The 27,751-nt window shown below is 39.8% G+C and overlaps 1 protein-coding gene across 11 annotated transcripts in view; it reads right to left on the bottom strand.

Moving 5' to 3' along the window:
* The window catches only part of chd9 (chromodomain helicase DNA binding protein 9), a 74,217-nt gene that overhangs the window by 21,463 nt on the left and 25,003 nt on the right, over nt 1–27,751 (bottom strand). For all 11 annotated transcript variants that reach the window (XM_034581842.1, XM_034581845.1, XM_034581839.1 and 8 more), the window contains 12 exons: nt 25,802–26,211; nt 13,315–13,420; nt 10,713–10,847; nt 9,958–10,026; nt 9,604–9,659; nt 8,801–8,918; nt 8,395–8,481; nt 7,992–8,129; nt 6,515–6,636; nt 4,715–4,958; nt 1,748–1,924; nt 1,448–1,591 (listed from right to left, as the gene is read on the bottom strand). In XM_034581842.1, the coding sequence (XP_034437733.1) occupies nt 1,448–1,591; nt 1,748–1,924; nt 4,715–4,958; nt 6,515–6,636; nt 7,992–8,129; nt 8,395–8,481; nt 8,801–8,918; nt 9,604–9,659; nt 9,958–10,026; nt 10,713–10,847; nt 13,315–13,420; nt 25,802–26,211 (1,806 nt within the window). The remainder of the gene's footprint in view (nt 1–1,447; nt 1,592–1,747; nt 1,925–4,714; nt 4,959–6,514; nt 6,637–7,991; nt 8,130–8,394; nt 8,482–8,800; nt 8,919–9,603; nt 9,660–9,957; nt 10,027–10,712; nt 10,848–13,314; nt 13,421–25,801; nt 26,212–27,751) is intronic.

Here is a 27,751-nt window from a genome sequence, read left to right as displayed (position 1 = left end):
TGCCCAACACGGACAATAAAGATTTCCTTAATCCTTGATCATGTTTCATCATATATGGAAATATGTAAGAATGCACACACCATACATAATGCAAATAATGTGCGAATGTTAGCTAGTGCCAAGTTTAACTAAACGGTAGTTGCCTGCAAAACATTTTAATTTGTATTTAAAATATTAAGAAATGCTTTAATGAAACACAATCATTTACACTTACTATAAATAACAGGGTGTTGACAAAAATATTGTTAACACCCTGTTATATATATTATCGATGGCTGGCTGTAGAGTTAATATCTAAAATATTTATGTTGTCGGTATTCACCTTATTTTGTTTCTGGTGCACAAACACATTTCCCAGTTCATGAGTTCAATACAATTAAAGCTAGGGTTGGTAATCCTGGAACAGCTAACAGAGCAGGCTACACTTAAAAAAATGCAACCTATCCCACACCCCCTCCAACAAGCCCTCTTGTCAAAGCTACGCCCTCAAAAAGCAAATGCATGCACAACTTTCTGTGACTCGCTCGCTTACGAGCACGGGCAGGCAGGTTGGTTAGTGACAGACAGGTACACAAGCTTATCATTTAATTCAGTCCAAATGAAATGATCGGGCGTGTTTAGTACAGTCCTGCTTTTTTTCTTTTCAGATAATCGTACCATATTGATGCTGTTGGAACGTGAGGAGGATTTCAACAAATAAGATACCAACCCTTCCTTTAAAGTCTTGGTTACAGCTGAGTTATTATTAGACCAACAGCAACTGTCCCCAACCAGCGGTTTTTACTACACTTACGAGCCCTCGTCATGTAATGATGAAGTACCTCTTAAACAGAACCAACAACTATAACTAATAAAAGGATTTAACATTCACAGTTGCACTTGAACCAAGAGTTTCTACTTGAGAAGCCAGTTTTTAATATTTAAAAAAATAAAATAACTTCAAATCAAAGCTTTCAAGATTTTTCCCTGACCATCTCTCAGGTGCTGCGGGCTAAATATGAAATGTCAAACTACAACATGTAGCAGGAATGTTAAAAGCTTTTTTTCTTGTGTTCAGTTCTACAGTACATTGTCCAACAATGACAAGCATTATCCACCATATGTTAGGCAAGCGTGTGTGTTGTATAAAATGTCACTGTGGCCTAGTTAGATAAAGCCTCACTTCAAGGGCTCCATCTGTACCAATAAGACCTCAAAATCTGAACAACAACAACGTCTGCTGTTGTCTCTAAGCAACAATAATTTCACTGTCCTGTCAAATGATTCACAAATGCTAAATATGATGTGTGCTTTTCACAATTGTAACACCTTTAGTGTTTGAACATGTGTACCTCAAAGTGCAGTGTAGGTTCACTCTGAAATCTTATTTTTACCAATAACTCTACTGTAACTGTACCAACATTTCCACAAGATAGAAATGTTATATTTTCTATATCAGCAAGGTCACCTGCGATTCCGTTTTGAGGTCTCCAAACTCTTGCATGAAGGTGGTCTCAGAGGGGAAACGTGAAGGTTCCAGGAAGTGGAGCAGACTGAAGAGTTCCTCCACCGTGTTCTGGAGAGGAGTCCCTGTCAGCAGGGCCTTGTGCTCCTGAAAGAGGACAAGATGCATGAGAGGACGATGGTACAGTATTCACAATCAGTCTGATTTGACTAAACCATGAACAGTAGAGAAGTGATTTCAAGTCAAAATAGGTTGAATTATTTTCTAAACTTGTTCATCCCCCTAAGTTGATGGTTTATGTACCAGATTCATGAGCTTGAAGCCCTCCAGCAGCTTGCAGTTCTTGTTCTTGAGGCGGTGGGCCTCGTCGATGATAACACAGCGCCACTCTATGGCGTTGAGCTCGGGACAGCCTCCCAGGATCATCTCAAATGTGGTGATCAGAGCCTGGAACTTGTAGGCGCCCCTTATAACACGACCCTTAAGACAAAAAAGAGGAAAGAGATATAGGCATTAGGAAATTAGTTTCTAAAAGATTCCTGAAACAACTGTTCACATTTTTCAGTAATATGCTATGCTCACGAAATGTATCTGTAGAGGTGCACAATCAGTGTGTTCACACACAAAAGGAATTTGGTATGTAGCATATAACAGATTGTGTAGTTGTTACATAGGGAAATGCAGAGAAAAAAAGCTGTGAATACATGCAGTATTCATACAGTTCTCCTGCACACCCTTAGGCTACATCCAAACTCAAACGCATCAGTTCTGCTACATTTACCCCTGGAGTCCACATTAATCCAGAGGATCCAAACCCCTTTAAATGGAGACGCTGGGTTGTGTCAGTTTTAGTGTGGACAGGTAAAAAATTTGACTTTTGGAAACTATGTCAGTCATGAATCATACCAGTGGATAACAAATAGCGGATAACAAATAACAAGCATTGCTACCCGCGCTGTCTGGCAGTAACTGTTTGTTCTTCGTTTTCTTTCCAAGCAAATAAATCCCCCCTTTTACTTTTCACCGATGCTATTCCTCGTAAATTTTCAGGAAATAAGCAACCACTTAGAGTAGATAAACCTGCTTCCTGTTAAAACCGGCATGTGCATGCCCAGTGTTTGTGATCACTCATGTAATATACATTTTAAGGCTCCTTAGTATGGATGAAGTTTATTACTGACACGATGCTAAAATGTTTCTCTGGTCAGAGATAATTTTTCATTATAAAACGCCATTTCAAATTGAAAACGTAGAGTGTGGACGTAGATTGGAGTCGATCTTCTGACCTGTGGACATTAGAAACTATATGACATATGAATTATATGTTGACATGAGAAGTATATGACTTTACAGCCTAATGCTTTCAAACACACGGCCTGCTTTATTTTTTTTTTTTTAGATTGGACAGCCAATCTACAACACACCTCTGGGCTGAGAAGCAATCTGCTGCACAACCAGGACGTGCACCGCCGCTAGTGATTTTTTGTGCTGTTTGTTTATTTGTTAGTTTTTTTCTGTCTGGGGAGGCTTTTTCTCCACCACGCCTCTCCATTTGTATCTATTGCCTTGACAACATTCCTCAAGGGATACTCAGTTATCCAGTAACACCCTCCCACTGCCAGCCTGCCAGCAGACTGCTGTAGAGATGCCTGCCTCTCTCGATATGCCTGAGCAACATTGACAGAGAGCTCCCCTTGGGGGCTGCTGTGACATCACAGGCTGCCTGGGAGACAGCCTGGTGGCAGGTCGGCTCTGTTCTGCTCCCACTCGTCTTAATTCTTCCTACGGTTCGTTTGGATGCTAAGAGCTTTTAAGTGCCTGTTGTGACACATCACGTGGCCTGCCAAGCACTGAAAGTCTCCTCTCATGGCTCACTAGCTACCTACTGGTCTACTTATTGTTTGGCATGTGTGCTGCTCTGCATCTTGCTATATGCTACAGTATATTAATCCTACTAACTACACCGGAGATCTTTTGTATGGAGAAAAAAAAATAGACTGGGTCATCTCACTGCTCTCACTATCCTTCAGCTGCTGATTGCTTACCTCTTCCTACATGTGAGTTACTCTGTTAAACAGGTTACAACGTCTCAGTGGACTTTGTGTTGCACATCATAATTACGTTTCTGCATAGGTTTCGATATTGAAAAGTCATTCTTGTGCGCGTGCATTCTGTTTTGAAACATATCATTAGATTACTCACAGGACTTCGTTTTACTGACACAGTGCAGCTGCTTTCTAAAAAAGCACTGCGATTATTTATAATCAAAGTGAATCACTGAGTTTCAATCTGTTAAAACAGGGCTGTTGCTCTCTGCTTCGCTGTAAAAAGGCAACGATCAGGTATGTCAGGATGACCTAAAAGGCCTCCCTACGCTCTTGATTCAATGTGCATTAGATATGTGACGTGCACTGTACACTCAGCTGCGTATCCACAACAGCTGCTTGCTTCTTTCTTCTTCAAGCTTCTCTCAGACCAAAACAACTACTGGAGGAGATGAAACACATAGAATACCTACAGCAGTGCTTTCTATTGAAACGTGCAGCAATAATAGCTGCACTGCCATCACTACATCTCTGAGTCTACAGTGAATAAAATGTAGAAGTAAACAATATTATGAGATTGTGCCGATGTGCAGCGTCAGTGCAGTAAACTGTATGAACAAGCAAACATTTCTTGTGTGCAGATGATGTTAGAAAAGCACTTTCTAGAGCCTACTGTTCTCCACTTTACACAGCACACTTGTGGTGCAGCTATAGTCATGCAAAACCAGAAAAGCTTCAAGTGGCAGATTATGATGCATATAGAATCCAAGATGGACAAGTGCAAGTCAGTATGCTCTGCCGGGGATATTTGTGTATTATTTTATGTTAAGATTATCTGACTCAAAATAGCTGATCATAAAAGGCCCTTAACCAAAACAAGTCCTCGTTTTTTCAAGCACTGGAACAAAAGTCTGTATGTGTTTGAATTAATCCCTGTGTACTTTTAAAGTGTGATAGTTATACCATATTTTTGTGCTGTATTTTGTAATTTATTTTCTATTTCATTTTGATACTGATATGGACGAATAAATAAAATAGAATACATTATATAAGTCAAGAAATTAAGGTGTACAACAGGGGAAACATGTGAACAGTGAATTAAACATGTGAATTATACTGAAATTGGTTTAAAAAAGTGATTCTGTAACTTGATGCCGGAAAAGGATTTTTTGTGTGACTAAGAAAGTTGCAGACAAAATGTCAAATGTGCTTGGTGCCCATTTACCTGTGTGTCCCTGAAATACATCTCGTACTGCTGCAGCATCTGTCTGCTGACCATGCTTCCATGGTAGACGATCACATTGAGGTTGGTCCAAGTGCGGAATTCACGCTCCCAGTTGGCGATGGTGGAGAGCGGGGCAATAATGAGGAAAGGCGTCTTGATGCCCACACGATAGATCTCCTCTAGGAACGTGATGGACTGGATAGTCTTTCCCAGGCCCATCTCATCTGCCAGGATGCAGTTCCGTCTGATGGGAGGAGAAAACAGAGGTTTAGAAGCAAAAATGTGTTGAATACAGCATAAAATAGCTGAGGTAAGAAATTTAGGAAAAGGTGATCAGCCATATACAAATCAATGACATCTGAGTGAAAATCAAAAGATTATATCCCTGGTGTAGGGATGCTGTATGAGGCTCTATATCTATTTATTACAAGAAATTCTGTTTCATGCAACAAATGCCCTGGTTCACAGTGCACAGGAAAATGTGTGTCGGGATAAAAGAGAGGTGGTGAAGATGAAGAAATGGAGGGAGAAAAAAGTGAGGGGAAACAAGGAAAATGCACAAAATCCCCATGATACTAAAAGAACAACAGAGGAGAAAACATCATCATCACCGATAATAACAGAGCATAAAGAGATGATATACAACATAATGGCAAATGCAACTGCCTCTGCTGCGTGGTGCGTGCCGGCAAACCATTTATTCAGCTGTCCAGTGGGTGGGGGTATTATGTCTTGATGCTAATTGCAACGTGCAGATATTCCCACTGGCCTCTTAAGCAGCTCTCTACTTTTGATGAATCTTTCTGCGTAGGCATACACAAAACTCCTGCATGCTCACACATAACAAAGCCAATTCCCAGGGTTAATGCAAGCACACTGACACCTTGTACTCCAGATGTACTGTGCAGTGTTTCTTTTGTGGTCGTGGGTGGGGGGGAAAGCAATTGTTGCTGCAGCAGTGTGCACCTTGACAGGAAATTTGACTCTCCTCGCAGGCCCAAGCAAATAATGGGAATACGGCCAAATCGCAGCATGATCCACGCACACATACTGCAGGAAAAGTGATTCATTATTCATCTGCCGTTCCGGTGCGCAAAGAAGATACCTCTTGTAATGCAATGTGCCCATGTAAAATCTCTGAATCAATAAATACACTGTCATATTCTATAAGCATGGGATCACTGAAGCATAAAAAAATATGTACAGAGATACTTAAGATTTTGCATGTGTATAAATCCACCAGTTGTCAAATATGATAATTTGTGTTCATCCTACCTGGTTTATCTGCAAGAAAGATTTAATAGTCGACGCTTTTCATAAAATGAAACTGAATTAGCCTTATTTCAGTTCACATGTGTGCCAACCATTTCAGAAGTCTGTTAGGCAATCAACACCATCTTCAGAGCCAAGTTCACAACTTTTCAAAATGAAAGCTCTGTAATTCAAGTCGATATAAAGCATTACAGCAACAAAACATCATGATCTGTGTGATGCAAGTATATTTTGCATGTCTCCCCTTGTTCTCTGCAATTTGTTGATCATGTAAGGCTGTATTGGCAGAAAATTGGTATAAAAACAGCATTGATCAATAGCTAACCACAACACAATCTATATATTGTGTAATATGTCTGGTTCAGTCATAGGTCTTATGACTACAAAGTTACTGCATCATATCCTGGTCAAGATCCGGGTTGTAGATACTGGTCAGATAACAAGCATACAGATTCTGCCCTGTGGCCCCCAGTGGGTGTGAAGGGCTGTATGTGTGTGAAGGTATGTATATACCGTACTTTTACTAACCTGTTGTACCAATTGAAGAGGAGCCAGTTGACTCCCTCGAGCTGGTAGTCCCTGAGGCTGTTGCCGTTCTTGTATGCCCTCGAGTGCTCCCTCTTCTTCCACAGATTGGCCGGGGGCCGCTCCTAAGTGACAAGTTTTAAGGAAGAGTTTAATGGCAGATTGGATGATTAATATACATTTATATTTTGGATGAGCACATAAGACATCAAAATACTCCACTCCTGACATAATGATAGAGCAGTAACATTCCCAGCGAATCTCACACCTTCTTAATTCAAGGACCTCCTAGGCCCAACTCCGTCAAATTCAAGGATCAACACCAAGGGGGCAGAGTTTAAGACCCAGATCAAAGGCAATTACTGTTACAATACTAAGAAGTTTTATAATGAAAACTAGCAGACTTAAAAGCTCAGAGACAACAATTTAAAAAAGCGTCACAGCGATGATAGACTATGAGCTCTGTTGCCTTCTCTAATGCAGCACAGTGAAAGAAAATTGAGCGAAAGAGACCGAGTGAGTCTACGAGTTGAATCGTGTGAGGCGGCAGGAGACACATAAAGACAGTGGCACAACTTCAAAAGAACCTCAATTTCAACTTTGCACTAAATATATAGGTTCAAGCAATTTCAATATTCAAACACTGTAAAGGCCTTTCCCTCAGATTGTCAATCTTTCAAGAACTTCACAGCCACATGGGAACTGCAAACGAGCTCATCATGCATTTTAAAATGTTCAAATAAGGAAAAACAGAGGAGACAGATGTGGATACATCATGCTCATGAAGTGATTGACAGCTGATGTTTGCATGTTTTCAAAAGCCGTTTTTTCAGACATTTTCAGACAGATGCACAATGGGGTCCAGACAAACAACAAAGTCATCAGGCAAAAGGGAGCACAGCAGGTAGAAGGCAGGACGTAACTTCAAATTTTCCACTGCAGAGATCTTTTTTTTGTTATTGTGTTTTTTATGATTTTTGTTTTTTTTCACTTTTGCGTTTGTCATGTGTTAGAAGCTCTATCAACCAACCAAACGCTTGCTGTGAATCCTCCGGAGAATCTCCTGCTGTATTCTCACATGGCCTCAATAGAACACGACCCAGAGTGGGCTCGCAGGAGAAACTCTGGAGATTCTCTGCAGTAACTGACTTTAACATTTGCGTTCTCATATACAGGCCATCTGGATAATTTCAGGAAAATCTTTGGAATTCAGTTTGTATATTTTAGTGTATCAATGTGTTTTAATGTTTGGCTAATGATGCCTATAATTTCACCGAGCTTATGTGGGTGGATGAGATGCTTACACATTCTAACCTACAGGAAAACTGTATAATTACACAAGAGCAGCTTTTATTTAAAGGGCAGCACACTTACTAGCACATCAAAATGGCAGCAACACTATGTGTATATGTGTATACAGTAAAATAGCAATCACAGAAAAAGAAATTACAGTGATAGGGGATGTGTGGGCAAGACTTACCATCCTGCGTGAGTCTGGCTTGGCTGCCTGCAGCTGCTCAAACTCTTCAATCTTGCTCTGATCCACGTCGTCCTTTAGCTCCCAGGTGCTGTCCTCATAAGGCAGAGAGCACCACTTCACCAGGTAGTACACCACCTCCTGCAGGAGGCAGAGAAGATTTAACAATGGAAAAGACTAGAGTGAGGCCACGCTCTGCTTTTATAATATTAACAAAGGCTGCAGGGAAGCCCATTAGGATGGCCTTGGGCACTTGTGAGATACAAAGATATCAGTAGTGTCGAGGATATATTGAAAGGAGAAAAAAATGCTGCAAAAAATGTCAAACGTGTGCAGGCATGTAGACACAATAAACACATGCACGCCACTCAGATATGATTAGCAAATGAAAGAGGACTCGCTTTACCTCTCCTGTGTCTTTGTCCTCACAATACGACACCTCCAGCACTCTGTCTACCTCTACATAGTCGGGGTTATAGGGCTCCTCCTCCATCTGAGAGACAGAAAGAAAGACGAGGGGAAGAGAGACGGAGAGAATAAACCTAAGTGCCCACTCACCATCTGGGACGAGCATCAGCGCTGTATCAACTGAGTGAGTAAAGAGATTCAAATATATGCACACAGATGTGCCTGCCCACACAAACCTACTTAAAAAAAATATATTAAACATCCACATACACAATATTTATATCCATGTACACTAAACACACACATCCTAGAAGACATCGCATTGTGGAAACACACACCTGCTTCATACCTTTTGCCCAATATGTGTATACAATTTATGTCCACACACAAACACACAGCCTTACATTTGCGAAGAAGAGTGCCCTCTGTGCTTGTTTCATCTTGAAGCGTTTGATCTTCTGCTGAATCCTCTTGTCCTTCACCAGCTGCTGCTCTGTGGCCCACTCACAGTGTAGGTAGGAGCTACACACACACACACGCGCACACACACACACACGCGCACACACACACACACAAACAATAAGACTACAATGAAAAACCATTAAATTTACCGCTATTTGGGGAAAACACAGATGTGATCACGTTGTCTTTTACAGATTTCAGACACATGACTCTTTTATCACATGTGGTTTATAACATTTTAAATGTGAAATTCATATCTCCATTCTTTTTATCATTAAGCTGAAAATGTATGAACGCAATCTTGCTGATGACAGATTATCTGTCATGTGAAAATAAATTATTTCTCTGCAAGGCTGAGGAAGTAAAACTACGGTTCATAAATCATAATTTCCAAAACTCTCAGACTGATAATTTGCTGTGGGGAGCAGCTAGATTTTTTTTTATAATATCCCTGAGTACATAGTCAAGAAATTAAATCACTGTTGCAAAATATGTTTCAAGGATGCCTGAGACTCTAGTGTGTTTATGTATTCACATAGTATAGTCCTTATTCAGGATCCTCAATATGGTTTCATTCAATCTATCACTAGTCATAGATGATCAAACAATGATCACTAAACCAAAAAGATAATATTTTTTGTAGAAGTTTAATCATATCTTTTTATTATGCTTCATAATGTAATTCATAAAAACATTGCTCACTTGAAAATGAACAACAGAGTCTACGACCGAACAATGAACTTACTAGTTTTTATATTTTACAAAAAACTCCTCCACTTCGACGACAACTCCTGGAGAGACCTACAGAGAGATTTAAGATAACAGAAAAACACTGAATTAGAGACAAACTTCAAACATGGTTCTTTTTTGACTTGGCTGATTTACACTATAGAAAGTTATTTCATTTAAAGACAAATCTTTAAACATAAAACAGTAAAAAAAATGCAGACAGTGTTACTTATAATGATAAATAATTCAAATCTCACTATCTTGCAAAGTAATTGTAATGGTAACCTTTATCATAATTGTGCAGCAATTTACTGCATCTCTTACAATCACTTAAAACCACAGAAAAGTAGAAGCAACAAATCGTTTTTACCTCCTTCTTAAGGACACGAGAAGACATTATTTTGTCGACAACAGCAGCATCTTCTTCACTGGGATTCTCCTACAGATGCAATAAACATGACACCTTTAATGTAATGTATGTCTCTCAAAGCAAACATAAGAAGGACACTTAATGCAAATACTATATACTAAAGTGCAAGGTATAAAAATATTGTGTGGTAATATAAATACATAATAAAAACTGAACAGTGTGCACATGATTGTGATTTACCTGTGGATTATACAGTTTTTCCATCGTAATCAATATGTAATGTTTGGTAAATTTGTGATTTTGGACAACACAAATATAACAGATGATGTCAAACCTATGATTGATTTACAAAACAGAAACCAGGGTGAAACTGTATTATTCTAGAAAAAGGTTTTGGCCATAGCTTTTCTTAATAATAGTCTCCTGCTAATTCCAATGCTGTTGCATGTAAATAATAAAAAATGGGCACTGAATATGTATCTTCTCTCTTTAATACTGCAGCAGTCCTGGTTTATATGTGAGAATTCGGTAGTAAAAAGAACAGGCTGTGCTGCACTTCACTGTAGTCCTGCTCTTCATCTACAAAACCTGATCTTTTTCATGTTTATGCACATCATTGCCACCAACAAAATAATTTAAAATTTAGACTTATTCATCAGTGAAATTAATTTGGCTGCACTCTGCACTCTGGTGCAGTATTTGTCATGTAAAACTCAACTTAGAGCTATGTGCAAGTTGTAGGCAGGAATTCTTACGACAAAGAGTTGAAGAGCAGGCTCCTTGTTGCTTTTCTTGGCCTTGACTATAACCTTGACTTCCTCATCGGACAACCTGGCCTCCAGCTCCTCAGCGTACTTCTTCCTCTTCACCTGGCGATTAGATCTCCTCTTCTAGAAAAGAATTACAAGGAGGGAAAAGTTTCACTGTTTTATAAGTGAAATATAACAATTGTGATTTAATTGCTTACCAAACCTTGTTGGTCATGGAAAAAAATATTTTTTTTATTTCCAAACCCGACAATGGCCCTGATGAGGTTGCAACAGATAGCCTGGGAGAGATGTGGAGACTGCAGCGACTAATGAATGACCAATGATTATTTTCTACAGTAAACATTAGTGACTACTATTTATGTAGCACTATATACAGTACTGCACACACTTAACATGTTTAGATTTGTATCGATCACTCAATACCATCAGCGATGTGTCTGATCATTCTGCAGCAGGACAAAAACCTCAAACATAAACTCAGAGTCGTGAACAACCAACTGGAAACCTGACTAGAGTCCAGATGGTCTCAATCCCAGTGTCTTGATCTCAACATAACGGGGTCAGTCAGGGATCACATTAAGAAACTGAAACTAAATCAACACAAAAAATTGGGGCAGGTTCTCCAAGATGCTTGTAAAAAAACTACCTGACAGGTAAATTGCAAATCAGGGCACACTATACTGTGGAAACTCGAAACAAGGCCGGGTTTGAACAAAGATTTTGAAATGATATTCAGGTGTGGGTCAGGTGCAGTCACATTGACCGGGCGAGCCTATCTACACTGCAAATGTCTACATGTTTGCAGGGTAACACTAACTCAGTGCAGTTTACATTAACTTTGTTTAACTTACCTTAACTCTGGCTTTGGTTGGGTTCTGACACAAAAAACTGCTAAAACACCTAGTTGTAGGTCAGACTCGGTTGGTCTTCTCTCAGGCTCAGAGAGGTTCAGGCGGAAAAGGCGGCCCGAGCTGCACTCTTGCCCCAACGTGTACTTGAATGAATGGTGCTGTTTTAAAGGCAGATTTAAGCTTTTACTGTTTACTGCACTTTTTGAAGTTAATTGATGCAAAAAATATTCATGGGATTATTTTTTGCAGCATCTGCTTTTTAATTTTAGTGCAGAGAACTGTACTGATTAACAGTCTCCCTCAGTGTGCTTATTAACCAGTACTGTCTTCATCAAAGTCACAACTTTCTCTGTATAAACCACACACTAGACACTCTAGTTTCACTCTTCACATACTCATGCTATATTTTTTGGTAAAGGATGAAACACCTAAACGACAAAAACATTTAGGAGTCACACTATCCCATATTGAAAATGGATAATATGTCATGAATAACCCATGAATGACCTGGTTAAATTTCAAAGTACCAAGTAAGAAATACAGCAAAACGCTTAGAAAAAGCAAAGTCAGAAAATCGTGTGTTTTAAAATCCTGCTTCTTCCTGTTCCTTCCTGTCAAGCCTTTGTAATTATCATATGCGTAGGCCGCTGTATCCTGCATCAATACATGAGCCCCTCCTAATGATAATATGTAGTTAATTAGGAATAAATGCCACTGAGCCAAAGTTAATTAGGTGTGGAGTATAATATCCCCATGGAGATACACCCTCTCCTCCCTAAACCTAAGCTGACCAGCAGCTGGAAAGTCGAACCTGCCATGCGCCATGACAATAGGCCTGAACCCCCCGAGGAGGCCATGCTTCTCTTCTAGCTGTCGGCCATACTACTTTGACTTCTTCCACGGTATCATCCTAAATGAGTCATCAACAGCCTGTTTTAATTAAGGCCAGGGGCGCCATTTACAGAGGGTAATTATATCATAGGCAGCGGTCCGGATAGGACGCAGAAAGGAGAGAGACGTGTTGGGACAAAGTCAAATCATTGCTCTGGATTTGATAAAACCACGTGATCATTTAATCTTATGTTATCAAAAATAAAATTAAAAAACAAAAAACCCAGCGGGAATGACGTTCCCTATCAAATGGATTTGTTAATGCTGAACATCTAATTTAGGCAGTTGTGGATGAAGTAATCAAACATTTTACTCAAGTAAAAGTAAAAATACCACATCAATTTTTTATATATATATATAGTTATATTTAGGTGTGTGCAGATGCAGATGAATGCTGCTCTGCTTTCAATTGGCTGCATCAGCACAGATACAAATTTGTACTTGAGATAGCCACTCACTGCGTGACCTCTGTATGAACCGCAGATGAACCACAGTCTATCCTCCCAGGCTCAAACTAAAGCTGTGCAGCCTTCCTCCAGGCGGGAACAGTCAGGCCGAGGACACCACTTCACTCACTGCCTTGTACCAGTGTTGTAACAGAGACAGTACCAACCTTTTCTTTTCAGCAGATATTTGGCACCATAAATGATAACAAGGATGTGGGAAGTTAAAGGATCAAAATTCCCAAATAAAATTGCCTCACGATCTAGGTTTCAAATATTGTTTGTTAAAATAAGATGATATGCCCTTCTAAGAATTACAGTCCCATTTACAATAATAGTCACTTGTACTGTGTGGTTATATGTTTGACAGTGAGTGTGTGCAGAGTGTATACTGGATCTTACAGAATCATCTTTAGAGGTGTGTCGAGTTGGAGGGTCATCGTCAGACTCCCCCTCTGAAGACTCTGGTTTTCGCTTTTTCTTCTTTCCAATCTTGATGACAATTTTCCTGAAGGAGAGAATAAGACAAGTGTCTTAACGATAAAACTCAGAAATACCCATTGAACACCTGCAAAGACAGTCTTTAGGAACGTTATGAAATTAATTCACTTTTTCTTTCAAAATGAAGGTATATTGAAGGGTTTATGAATTCCACATATCTTAAAATTCTTAAAGCATTATAAAAAATACAGCATTTTCAAACCAATATACTCTTATAAGGCCCACGAAATATTGGACAGCGTGTGTGTTGACTGTCAGTATTATGAGCAAGACAAAGCAATTCTGGCTGAACAGATCCCGGTGAAGTACAGAGGCTGAGAAAATGAATCATATTCTAAACTTTAAGTAACTTGAATAATCTTTCATTTCTGCTTTTCCTGGTTGGACTAAGAACTGCTTGGGTAGAATACTGTCTTAAATAGATTGTCCTATATCAAAGGATCGTAGCAGATGACTGATAATCACTATGTCATCATGGACGTCTTGCAGAAAAAATAAACTTCCAACACCATTTGGTCATTTGACTGTTGATTGCACTTATAAACTGTAGGTTGCGCCAGTTTGCAAAAGCAGAACAAGTTGAGTAGGTTTACTTCTGTGTTTTCTAACCCCAACACATGTACAACAGCAGGATTGTGGGTTATCCGCACAAGTAGGAGCTTGCTTACAATAGGAGCTGCTTGCATTTACTTTATAATTCAGTGCCTTGCTGAAGCTCCCAGCTACTCTGAAGATTCAGATCAACATTGATTTAGTGATAATTAGGTAAATAGTTTTTTTCCTCTTTAAACTACCATTGCGAGTTCGAGTGTTGAAATTCTCCCTATAACCTAATATAGAATTGCAGTATCAAGACAGACTGCAGGGATAATGTTATTAGGAGCTCAGATAGTAGCAAACTGCACAATGAACAGATGAAAGCTTCTTTTCGCCAGCGCTTCATACTCTTCCTCTCTGTTCTCTCTTTCACACACAGTCACATGTTATTTCTGTGACCTTTCCCCATATGTTCTCTCACAACATATGCACACACTTCCTATCTTGCGCCTCTCCACATGTATTATCTCTTGGAAGCCACAGGCGCCAGATCTCTGGCTTGATCAGATGTTAATGGGAAAAAATAAAAACACTAGTCGTGCTAACATACGGACTCAAAACAACATCTTCCCCCTCTCTCTCTTTCCAACGTGCTTCTATAATGCAGCTACACTCACACATACACACGCACTCAGACACACAGGTGCATGAGCAGGTACATGTCTGTTGAGGAGGAGGATGTCCCTGTGGGCTTGTTCATACGAGATTACAATGACTCATACCAAACATGTGAACAAAGATTCCCATACTAGCAACACATTCTCATGTAAGTCAACCAATCATTTGCTAGACAGAGGTCAGATCTTCAGAAACAGAGTGGGTCAACCAGACAAGACGTCAACCAGCTGAAGTATCTGCTAGACGCAGACAGCAATATTCTGACTGATATTATTCTGACAGACAATATTTCCATGAAGATGTTAACATGACTTGCTGATAAAATATTCCATTAATTTTAACATATCACAAAGTGTAATTTGATTATGATTCTCATCAACATTACTTTCTTATAACCCTGTGGGTATGAATAAGGTTACTGTCGTCAAGAAGTCTGCAACTGACGTTTGTTGATGTAGCAGTTTACATTTTTTAGAAAGAAAAAAAAGCATTAACAAAGACAATAAATGATTAAATAATTACTGAGACATGAGTGAAAAGAACGGAGCTGTCAATAATAGTATCAGGAACACCTGACTTTTCCTGTCACAAGTTAAAATGTCTGAGATGTTGTTCCCTTTTTATCCTGTCTCTATCTTAATAATCGTCATACAATGTGGAGATAAGAGAAAAAAACCACAACACAACATTCACTGTGTTTTGGGTGATACAGCACTATGTTATCAACACAACAAACTGTGAAAATATTCTTAACTTCAGCTTTGGTCGAACTTTAAGACCTCTCTTCTATTCTTGTCAGCTCAGTTCATTTTGGTGTTGAAAAGCTCTTCAATTAACTAGAGAGTTTCTCTGTGTCCAAACCAACACAAAAAAAATGACTTCCTTGGCTGAGGTAATTAACAGAATATGACTGATGCACAGGACCAGCAATACAAATACAAAACTAAAGGTTTTTGTAGTTTAAACACAAAGACAGATTTATGTTTGCTGAATGTTTAGACCTTTGGGTTTGACATTCTTTAAACAAGATAAGCTTGTCTAACTAACCTGACCAGTTGTCACAATAGCAACAGCACCTTGAAAACAGAGATTTCAATGTAACAACAATGTAGTTTCCCTTAACAAAAAGGCCAAAGGAAAAAGCCCATACAGACTAATCTGTATTTGAGACATTCAGGACTCAAACACACACACACGCCAATTGTATTATCCGACTGTAGAAAGTAGGAAACAGCAGGTTCCTCCAGCAGCCCTGTGCTGAGGGCTGTCCCTGCCCCCTCTGGATGATATTACATTTCACAAATCCTCTTAACAATGACACTTTACGGTTGCCACGCAACCTGCCCTGGGGAAGGCATTTGACAATGTGGGCGGTGATGTTCATGGTGACATCACTTCCTGTGAAAAACTACCCTGGTGCGTGTCCGTGGCACGATGAATGGCTGAGAAATATGCCAAGTCAGGGTGACATAGTGAAGGTGAAAAAAAAATAACAAGCTATGACACCCTGAAGATTAGACAGAGAGAAAAAAAGAGATAAAGCAGCTGAATGGGATAGAACACAACGTTCTTCCTGGACTAAATAAAAAGCTGGCTGAGATTCGGGCCTTGCTGAACAACAGTGTCACATCACCAGGCAGCAGCTCGGCAGCTAACACAAAGTAACAGGGATAAAGCATCTCTCTGATCCCCATATGGGAAAACCTGAACTGTGAAACAAGATACTTGTGGGCTCTGAAATCATCAGTTGAGCCAGAACAGACAGAGAATATTGATGGTGAGATGGCTCCTTGGCACTGCACGTAAGTAGGCATTTACTACAATGTGGTCTAGTTAAAGCTTAATATGAAGATAAGTATATCTTCCACCAGCACGCACACACACTCACAGCGCAATACACAAAGCCTGAGCCACATTTTAGTGACGGTTACAGCCTGTTCCACCCTGCTGTAGCCGGTACACGCAGGACCACCCAGGGGTTTGCAAACACCAACGCCAACACACACTTCCTGTGAATGGATAGCCTCCCCACAAGCTCAAATATATGAAGTTAAATGACAGGGAGCAAATGCAGACTTTCAAATCAAGCTCTCACTGAGAAGGAGAGGTATGAAAGCAGTCGGCTTTCAGGTTTCAGGGTCAAAGTCAAGACTCCCCGATGTACGTAAAGAGCTCAGAGGAGAGATTTTGCACAGGCAGTGTAAATGCCATAGAAATCATATCACTGGCCACTGGCCTTTATAAGTGACAAACAGTCTGGTCAAGCTGATAAGTTGATTTTCCCTAAATCTAATACAGAAAAACTGGCAAAGAAGACAAAAGCATTTGCTTCACAAGAAGACAGCTGTATACTGTATGATGAATTGAAAATGAAATTAAGTTTGATTTCAAGAAGTCTGTTTCATTTATTTCAACACAGTTCACTTCAATCATAACATCACACCTGCACCGTGTATTTAGAACTGCTGGTCAAAGTAACATATGAAACATGACTCAAGAAGAGTCAATATAAAAACAGTTAAGTTGCAACATTTTCAGGGCTCAAAGGTTCCGTGATAAATTTTGACAAAGAAATGCAGGTTTTATGTTTTGTTACCTCACTGAACATGTCTCATTCTGTTCCATTTAGATCCTTCACAACAGGCCAGTTATTTTAAGAGAAATAGCATACTTTATTTGTAGGTTTAATATATATAATTTTCTGTTTATGTATTACATACCACATTTAAAGTATTTACTCAATGATGTTGATACAGACAAAATGATTGTATCAATATAATTTCCATTCTATATCACAGTAAATATTATCTTTCAGCTCTGACTCCCCCAGATACCTTTATCCTACGAGAAACTGATCATCTCTAATTTCATAACTGCGTAATCTTATAATGCACAGTTTCATATTTGTACATCATCTTGACCATATGTGCTGCTCTTAACGTTTGCTACTGATGGAGGGCAAAGTGATTATTTTTCTTGCCACCATGATTTAAAGTGGCTATCCTTTCAGCATAATCTTGCATCTCTAATTAGACTACAGCTGCCCCTGATCTGACACAACAGATTGATCCCTGATGATAGGATACCACAAGCTCTTTCCTCAGAGTGACAGGCTACTTGCTGTTGGAGGCTGACTTAGCTTCCATTCTCCGATTGTGCCAAATAACCTCCATGCCTTGTCCCCCAAGTGTTGCCCTGCCCTACTTGGCATGCCACCACTGGGAGACAATGTGTGAGGGTTTGATTTTAATAGCATAAAGATATGAAGGTGCAATGCAGGCCAAGAAGGCAATGTAATGCTTCGGCATCTCAGAGGGGCCTTCATCAAATTTAAGTTGGTCTACCTCAGGAATAATGATGGTGTGAGACTGAGTCATACTCAAAACCGGTGCATTTCTCATCCTGAGGGGATTATTCAAACAGCAGCGCTGGTCCTCGTCAGGAAATACCCATTCTTATGAATGGAAGGCTATAATCTCTGCCACACAGCACACGACTGGAAACTGGAGTAACAGCACCATCAAGGCCCCTCTCAAAGACATGTGCAGCAGTGTACACATGGGCACACAGGGGATTTCTGCTTTATTCAGCAAACATTTTAAAAATGAGTTACACATACAGGATGACTTGCATGACTTTCAACACAAAGGCATACAACACAACATGTTTATACACTGCATCACACAGTCACACATCAGAACATGCACACGTACACACCCTGCAAGGGATTAACTAGCAAAACATTCACTTAAAAACAGCTTTAGCTTTTCCTAATGAAAAAGTGGGGGAAAAGAGATTAGACTGCTAGCAGGCAAGCAGTGAAATATGAACAGCTATATGCTGCAGCATATACACGAGACCAAAACCTCCATTTTCTATCATGTAATTGATCTCACGAGCACCATTTTGTTTGATATTTTGCAGCTACCCTGCTGCTTTGTACTATCAGCATATTTAGAACATGCCTCATCGCAGGAAACATCAGATGCACAGCTATGAGCAAGCTGCAGGACCCAAATTCATATTAGGAGAAAAAAAATAAAAAAGGAGGAGGGGGGATGGAGAAACAAAAAAAACGGAATGAGCGGCTGGGTGCTTTCATCTGGTGATTATATGAGGTTATTTTTCATCAGGTAGGGTGTCTAAAAAAAAGCAAATTCCAGCCTGGAGAGAGGTGCGATAGAGCAAGCCTGGCCTAAATAACCCTGGTCTCAGCAAGGGACAGATTGTGTTGCTAAATATTTTTATTCACAATAACTTATATCTTTGTTTCCTAATATGATCCATTCAAAGGCCTGGGATATAGCAAAAAACACACAGATCTCATTCAAAAGGGCAATATAATAATATGCTAAATGATGAGTTTTGTATATGACACATATGTGAGTAATTTTTCACCAGATGATTCCCCGGGCTATTTGCCCTTCAAGCAGCAATGAGCAGGAGCTTCCACGTGTTATTTGTCTAAAGTCTATTAGATTAGTTCATTATGTTCAAGCTTTGGTAACTTTTAGCAGAAATTTACTTTTTATTAACAATTTAATAATGTAATGATAGCGGATGTTATTAACACTAATTCAAAGAGTTTTCTATAATTCTACAATGGTAACATTTTATAAAAAAAGTACCATGCTTTTCTTTGTTGAATTTCCCTAAAAAGCACCCAGATTGCTTGATATCAAAGCACTTTTATTGCCAAGAAAATATATTTTTTGATATTTATCATGTTAGTGCACCTGTCACAGCGCCTGGTGTATCCATATTTGAATCAGCTGTCTTCATTTATGTTCCTCATCAGTTCAACAGATTTCTCATATGATGATATGATCCCTAACTTACTCGGTGAGCAGCTGGTAGAGTAACCTAGCAAAGCAATCCAGAAGGCACTTATTAGCAATTACATTGGGTTAGAAGAAAGCCAGTAGTAGTCACAGAGAAACTGAGCCTTAAGTACACAGGCAATCCAAAAACTTGTTTTTATCTCAGGCCCCATTTTCTGCTTAAAAGCAGTCAGATGCAATGGGAGTGTGAACATATACACTGAATCCACACACAACCTCAGGCTTTCTGAACACAAACCCCAAACACCCCCTTTACAGAGCGGAGGCTGGAGTAATGACTTTAGCGGAAGATTAGTACCTCTGCAGCTGAGATGCATTAATATTTTATGGGGAGATCCTGGGTGGTGCAGGCATATGAACAGGACTCTCCTCACGTATGCATCCCTCACTAGAGCGTCTTGTCATTATGTACGCAGGCCATCTCCATTACCCCACATTAGCAACAGAACAGCTATCCCTCATGGTAGCTCAGTGTGTGCAGACACACATTTCTGCTCCATAAAAGCAGGTGAGCAAATAACAGGACTCACTGCGTTTGGTGGATCAAGCCAAATACAGTAGAGGAAAGCAGACCCCAATTGATTCCCAGCACTCACTGATGCTACAACCACACTACTACGTTTTCATTTGAAAACACATCAACTCTGCTATGGATTCGCCTGGTGTCCACACTACCCCGGAGTTTTAGAGCCGCAAAAAAAAAGTTTAGAAATGCTGCTGGTTTTATTTTTAAAACTCTACGGCAGCGTTTAAGTCTGGACAGACAGAAACAAAAATGTTTGGAGATGATGACGTGGACTCGCACAACTCTTTGCTGATTGGGTCTTTTCGGTCATAACGTAGCATTCATTGATTCATCAGGCTGTAATCACTTTGACCCCCTTCTGGGAGAAAACAAGCTATATTAGAGTAATCTGCATAATTCCAGCAAATGCCCAGTGTACTTGAGTTGTCTTGTGATACGTGTTTTCAGGCATGTTTTTTTAGACACTTGTGTGGATAGAGCTCGTTTTAGTTTGAAACACCCGTTTTCTAAATAAAACGTAGTAGTATGGATGTAGCCTGATTGTCTCCACTCCCAGACGTCACCCAGTACTGAGTGCCCTGAGCCTGTGACTGATCATGTTCTGACTCCTCATGATTCACAGGCAACACCTGTCTGACTGCCCAGGAGAAAATGTGTCACTGTCCTTCAAGGAACACAATAGTTAAGTGGTTGTATTACTGTAATTTATTATCACTTGTGATTTACAGCACAACTTCATAAAAAGGGAATAGTCATTCCAGTCCTGGAACAATATTTTTTCCACTTCATCACAATCATCAAGAATAAAATGTATGTTGCTTATTCAGAACTAAAGCTTCATCACCAAGTAAAGCTCTTCAGAAAAATCCTCGTCTCCTCTTTTTTGTGCAGAAAGGCAAAAGCTCGATTAACGTGAGCAGCTACGAAACTTCACACCTCGGTGAAATATTCACACACTCCCACAAGCCTCTTGTCATATAGAGACAGAACTATACCTCAATGCCGAATTTGTGCAGAGGGCCTGTGTATCTGAACTTCTTTTCTCAATTAAAACAAAGGATGAACATTGAGAATGCGCTACAACAAGGATGACTATGACCACATCCTCAAAGACGAAATTAAAGATTCTGCATGGCACAGATGTAACCAGCATTGCACCATTCAGGCAAGGCGTGCGTGACAATCTTATTTGCCCTGATAACTTTTTACAAAATCGTGCATATGTGTTGTGACTGACACAATTTGGACTGTGTCTGAGGCTCGTTCAAGATGTGCAAAAACCATCTATGGGGGCATTCCCTGTTTTGTGCAAGGCAGTGCACTAAACCATTGTTCATTATTGAAAATTTAAGTTAGTAATGAAGGTCTTAACCGAAAAATGAAAATTCACCCATTATCTACTCACCACTGTGCCAATGGAAGGGTGGGTGAAGTGTTTTGAAAACAAGGTAAAATGAACAAAGACAACAGCTTGGGAAAAAAGCCTGAATAGAATTTTCTGTAAAGTAGTGACATTTTGTCAAATGACCAGACTTAAATAGTTCGATGTTCTACAATGGCTGGAATGCATAATGTAATGAGAGCTATAAAACAGTGTATCAGGCAACGTGAGCTGGCTAGTTTGCATACATTCTGATCCGATGCTTTTTCTGGATGTAGGCCAAGCATGGTTACACTGAAAAAAATGGGTTACAGAACTCATTACCTCATAACAACAAGGACTGTTATCAGTGACACTTTTGAATGAAAGACTGCGGACAACTTGGCTACTGCCCCTCCTGTCTAACAAGTCTTAGACTGCATTTAATTTAAGGCTAATGGTTTTATCAACTCTGTCATCACAGATGTAAGGTGGTTAGGAGGAAAAAGGTGTGCATTGATATACCACCCCACATGAATACAGCTTTGATCTCAAGACTACCTAAACCCAACAAAGACCCACCCTCTGTCCTAGATATCGCCCCATATCACTCATTAACACAGACATGAAAATCCACTCATTAACATGGACATGAAAACCATCAGCAAAGCACTAACTGCAAGGATCAAACAGGCTTCATTAAAAGCATGCCATAATCGACTAACACAGGACACTTGTTCAACCTGATGCATATTGCCCAACAAAAAAAAAAACATCAATGCAAGAGTCACCTCTCTAGATGCAGAAAAACATTCGACAAAAGAAAATGGACATTTTATTCACCATAATGACAAAAAGTGGGCTTGGGAGAATCATTCATTCGCTGGATAAAAACACTTAACTAATCACCTATGGCTACAGTTATAACAGTATCACTGCTCAACGCTTCACACTACAACAGGGGGCCAGAGAAGCATGCCCACTCTCTCCCTCTGGCTTTGCAATCCTCATAGAGCTAGTAGCTACTGCTATCCAACAGAATGACAGCATCAGTGGAATTTCAACCTTGAACTCAAGCCATAAAATCTGTCTCTATGCAGATGATATGTTACTATGTACAAAAAACAATCAAAGTCATTCCAACAAGCATTCAAACTCATCAATTCATTTGACATTTCAGACTACACAATTACCTGGACAAAATCAATTATTCTTCCCTTCCATTAAGCTATGTGGAATAACGTTGTCCAGAGCCAAATCCCACAACTCCTCACCACTGGCAACATCCGGTGCTTTGGAATTAATATCTCCCCCTTAAGCTGGCAGAGCTGTTTCAGCTCAATTTCATTTCAATATTAAAAACAATATAAGAAAACTCCGAAGGAACCTCCCTCTTTACCTTAAGGCAAGCATCTCCACAGTAAAAATTTAAATATTCTCCCCAAAATTAATGATCTTTTTGCGATTATTCCCACCCATTACTTTTCAGCAAACCAACCCCAATACATTATAAAACATATCTGCAAAAACCAATATCAAAACCCATGTTTTGATACAGAACAACCTGAATGTAGAGACATCAGCATTAAAGACGTACCCTCCGTAAGTGAAACTATAAACATCCCTGTTATAAAACCCCAGTCATTTCAACAACTCTGGTAGGAAGATGAAGATAAATACATGACAAACTTCCATACGAGAACTTGCTAACACAACCCAATCTGGTCAAATCTAGACTTTCTGGTCAGGAACAGATCCAAAGGGATGATGGCATTGGTGGAGATCGGTGGGAACATTTCTGGGTTTTATTAAAACACCAACATTTGGAACAGTAAAGAGAAGAACACTCAATAACACGTTGGACTTGATTTCACTTAAAACAGCGTAAACAAACAAACAAAAACGAATAGGAAAGAGGTGAGGGTGTGTGCGTGTGTTTCCCACAGTCTCAGGATCCAGAGTTCAATCCGTATATTTACAAAGTCTGTTTCAGTCTCCCCCACAAACCCAACATAGTTCAGTTCAAACAACGAAAAACAGATACAACAGAAATAAGCTGTTCCGGGTTTTTCCGCGGATCTTCATAAGCCAACCACTCAGGAAAGTAAACAGTAAGAGAAAGCGTCTGTGTCGCTTCAATAACAACAGCATTCCTATATACAATTTATACAGGGTTTTGGTTCGAGAATCGTTACAGCCTCATAATACCACAGACACCTTTATGTCAGATGGTATTGTCCCCTCGTTTGTCACTTCTGGGAGACCATTACTCACATCATAATTTCTGGTCTGGATTGTGCAATTCTACCATCACCAAAGATCTGCTTACTGGGAGATCTAGCAATTTGTACCCACAAAACCATTACTCAAATTTTGTTTCAGTCACTCTTGCTATCATATTAAAAGCATTCTTATTAATTGGAAAACTAGACACAAATTTAGTACTCAGACTCAATTAATTACAGAACACATATTTTATATATTTAAATCTGGGAACCCATTATTTCCTTTCTAACCCCGCCTGTGAGCTATCCCCATTCCTAGATATTCACATATTCATGCACATAGATACACACAAATATTATAACATCTTATTTGACCTCCATTTCCATATTGAGGCACAAATATAGCCCCCCACTATTCTCCATTGACTCTGAATCAAAGTCGAAGTTACCATCAATGTTTGTCCAATTAACTATCAAATCCGTAAAGAGGAAATGTATATGCTTCTGTTGATTATTCCATCTAGTCAGTATATTTGCCTATTTTATTTTCTTGTCATGTCATTCCATTTGTCCTTTCATCCGTCCATCTGCTTGGTCTTGTCATGTCACTCTAAATCCATTTATGCTTTATCCTGATGTTATGGAAGGTGGGTGGGCATGTGCAGAGCACTATACAATTATTATTATTTTTAATTTCTTTGGTTTGTGCCCCTGTCACTGTTCAATGCCACTTACTGTACTGTGGGTATCTATGTATGTACTGTATATATTTACGATGTGTATAAACTATATTTAAAAAGATTATCAATTGGAAATGTAATTTCGTGATCGAAACTGAGCTTAACCACTGATACCACCACATAAACAATCCTTTCGCTCACCAAACAGTGAGAGGCCCGACCTGCAATGAGTATCACGTGGCAAGTACATCTAACTTGAGCTGAAAAGCTACTGAGACCATATCACCATGACTGATATCTCCAGCATCTCACTATTCTCCAGAACATCAGCACTGCCACAACTTTCTCATTATCACTCAATCACACAGACGCACAACAAGCAAAATCCATTATCTACAACAGCTTTTCTCCCTCGGTCTATCTCATCTAATTATTAATCAACGCAGCTGCCAGCCAGTTATTATTGTTGACCATTGTCAGTCTCTCGTGCTAGGTCTAAATAATACAGGCCTTCTCAGTGATGTTTTGTTGTTTGTTTTTTCCAGTAGCACAATCTATCATTCCCCTTTTCCTCCATGCCTTGGTCCTCACATTAACACAAGCTGATATTTCAATAGCTTGTGCTGGGTGTGGCTTAAAGCACACAGTGCGTATAGCAGTTAAACAGGGGGATGGGAGGCGGATTACAGTATCTATACATCAGCACTACTTGCCTGAATATACTAGGCAGTACTGTCTCACACGTAAATGCAGCCTTTGTTTGCTCCTCCTATGTCTATGCTGATGACTGAGCCTGGTTTATTGTTATCGCATGCAGTAAATTCTATTGAACTTTGAGCTTCCATCTCAGCAACCAGAGGCAGAAAATGCACACGTAAAACTGCAACAGCAAAATCAACCAGTAAAATACACCATTGCTTCTATATTACTTAGAGAATATATAACATTGTATGTTACTAGAAAAACACCCATGTACTATTTGAAGGGAAGTCCAAGGCAGGCATAGAGATCAGGTATTGGTAATATACACAAACAAAAATGTATTCACTGTTTAATATAAGCATCTGCCAAACAATATTATCTTAACTACCAAGTTATTGAGCTAAGTCTAACCTCCAACCCAACTTACTAATTTTGAACTCTTACAGTGACTGATTTATGCGATTAATTTTAATTATAGTGCGATCATTAGGTCATGTGAAGAGAGATACGCTAACCATTTGGCAGCTTGACAGACATAAATTAACAACAACAAATGTGACCTCTTGAAATAAACATTTAAACACAAACTTCAAAACATCTAATGTTAAAAAAAGTAAATCTCAATTTGCCTTTAAAATCCCTCAGGCTTGATGGGATATTCTTTCCTTTTATTTGTAAATTTTTTTTCCCCTAGATCGCAGCAAGTAAAACATATGATATCCACATCAAGTAGAAAAAAGGACATGGGGGAAGTGAAGAGGCTTTAAAGACGCAAAGGACGAAACAATTATTATTTCTCCCAGTGCTGACAAATAGTAATAACGGTTGTGATTACATACCCAATCTTGGCCTTCTGCTTGGGCTTGGAGGAGGGGACAATGCAGGCCTTCCTACATGCCTTCACTTTCTGCCGTGCCTTGCCGTTTCCTTTGTGCTTGCGGTCACGGTGGGACTTGTACTGTGAGGAAGAGCTGGGGAAGCTCTCGGGGCTCATGACCCGGGGGATGTTCTTCTCCCCGCGCTGCCGGGCCTTTGCGATAGCCTCTGATATTATCCTATTGGCCTTCTCCTGCTTGTCCAGTGGAGATGTCTCCATCTGCTGATGCGTCATCCGCGATGTCCTTTTCTCTGACGAGGAGCTTGATGAGGATGAAGACGAGGAGGACGACGAGGAAGACGACGAGCTGCTCTTCACTGGGGGGCTGAGGACCCGTACCTGGCTGCCAGGACCATTAGCATTCTTTCGTGGCTAAGGAGAGAGTGAGAAAAGTACAGAGAATAAAAATTAATATTCTGAATTTACACTTTCTTTTTAGGGCAAATATCTCATAAATATTTCAGACATGATGTCATCGATTGCCAATGACACAAACGCATACTCAGATGGTGTGCTTAAGAAGGATATAGCACATAGCCTATAAAAAGTTGACCTTTCAAGGAGAGCTGGTGTACAAAGACAAGCTTTAAAAGATCCTCTCACAGAAAAATGACAAACAAAACAAAAAGATCAGATGGAACTAGTCTATTTAAGCACATCATTCATTTCACTATCTATTAGGTGCTATATGCACAGCCAGTCTTCGGCCACCTCACCAATATGCATTTCTCCACATGCAGAGGTAGCAGCCTCGAAGATTAAGATTTCCTTTGTCATGTTTTGCAACATATAACGAGTAGAGATAATACACTAAAGGCTATAAATAACGTGATTGTTATTTATAGCACATTGAGATACTATAAGCAAGGTTCAATATAACAATATAATATGAAGCATGGGTTTAAAAGAAGAAAAATACTGCAACTCCCCCCCAGCAAAAATAAAATACACTATGATACTGCGATGTGACCACTGCAACTACCACTGACTCATTCATAAAAAAACACAACCTTGTGGAGGCTGTGTGAACCACTACAACAGCAGAGCTAGTTGAAGTCAGATGCCACAGTGTGGGGAGTGGACCTGTACTCGGCGTGATGCTCTCTTTAACTTTCTGCGTCCTATGTAAGACCATCAGCTTTAGAGGGGTCAGTACTTCCTCCAAGAATTCCTTTAGATCAGGTGGAGTGGAGTCGAAAAACTCTGAGACCATGTGACATGAAAACTCTGACCTGAGCCTGACACAAAAGGAATTATTTTAGGTGGAGCAGGCGATTCAAAGACAGGGGTAAACACTGGCTCTCTGTCGCAGGTTTCAGTCAGCCTCGCAGACATAAATAATCCAGTCTGCCCGATACATGATAATATGTGAATAATAGATGGCGTGACTGCAGTTATGCCAACACAAGCGCTTGTGGTGGGCCCGGAGCCCAGCAGAGAGGGAACCCATAAATGGATGACCTAATCTAAAATTGTGTTGCGTATGCCTACATGGCCCAGGCACGGACGGTTGCTTCTTTTTTTTTTCCACACTGCTAGCTAAATAAAGAGAATTAGCTTGAACCTCACCAACAAAGTGGGGGCAGGGACTTGAATAATTAGCGGAAGGAAGGGGAGAAAACACACACACACACACACACACACACACACACACAACCACACACACACAAGAGCTGCATTATGATTTTCACGTGTGCAACGCCGCTGAGGCTATTAGGGAAGAAATTTACTGGATCACGCTGGAATGTTCTCATTCATTTTAATGGTAAAAAAAAACAAGAGGGGGAGGGGTTGAAAGTAATGCTAAAGAGCAGAAGAACATGAGGCACATGGAAGAGATAGCAAGAGAGGAAGAACAAAAATATCAAAACAGGCATCTATCAGATAGCAGGAGGGAAAGAGGGAGAGAGAG

Source organism: Hippoglossus hippoglossus, chromosome 3 (genome assembly GCF_009819705.1).
Source record: "Hippoglossus hippoglossus isolate fHipHip1 chromosome 3, fHipHip1.pri, whole genome shotgun sequence".
Taxonomy (NCBI): Eukaryota; Metazoa; Chordata; class Actinopteri; order Pleuronectiformes; family Pleuronectidae; genus Hippoglossus; species Hippoglossus hippoglossus.
This window is presented reverse-complemented; position numbering and strand designations above follow the sequence as displayed.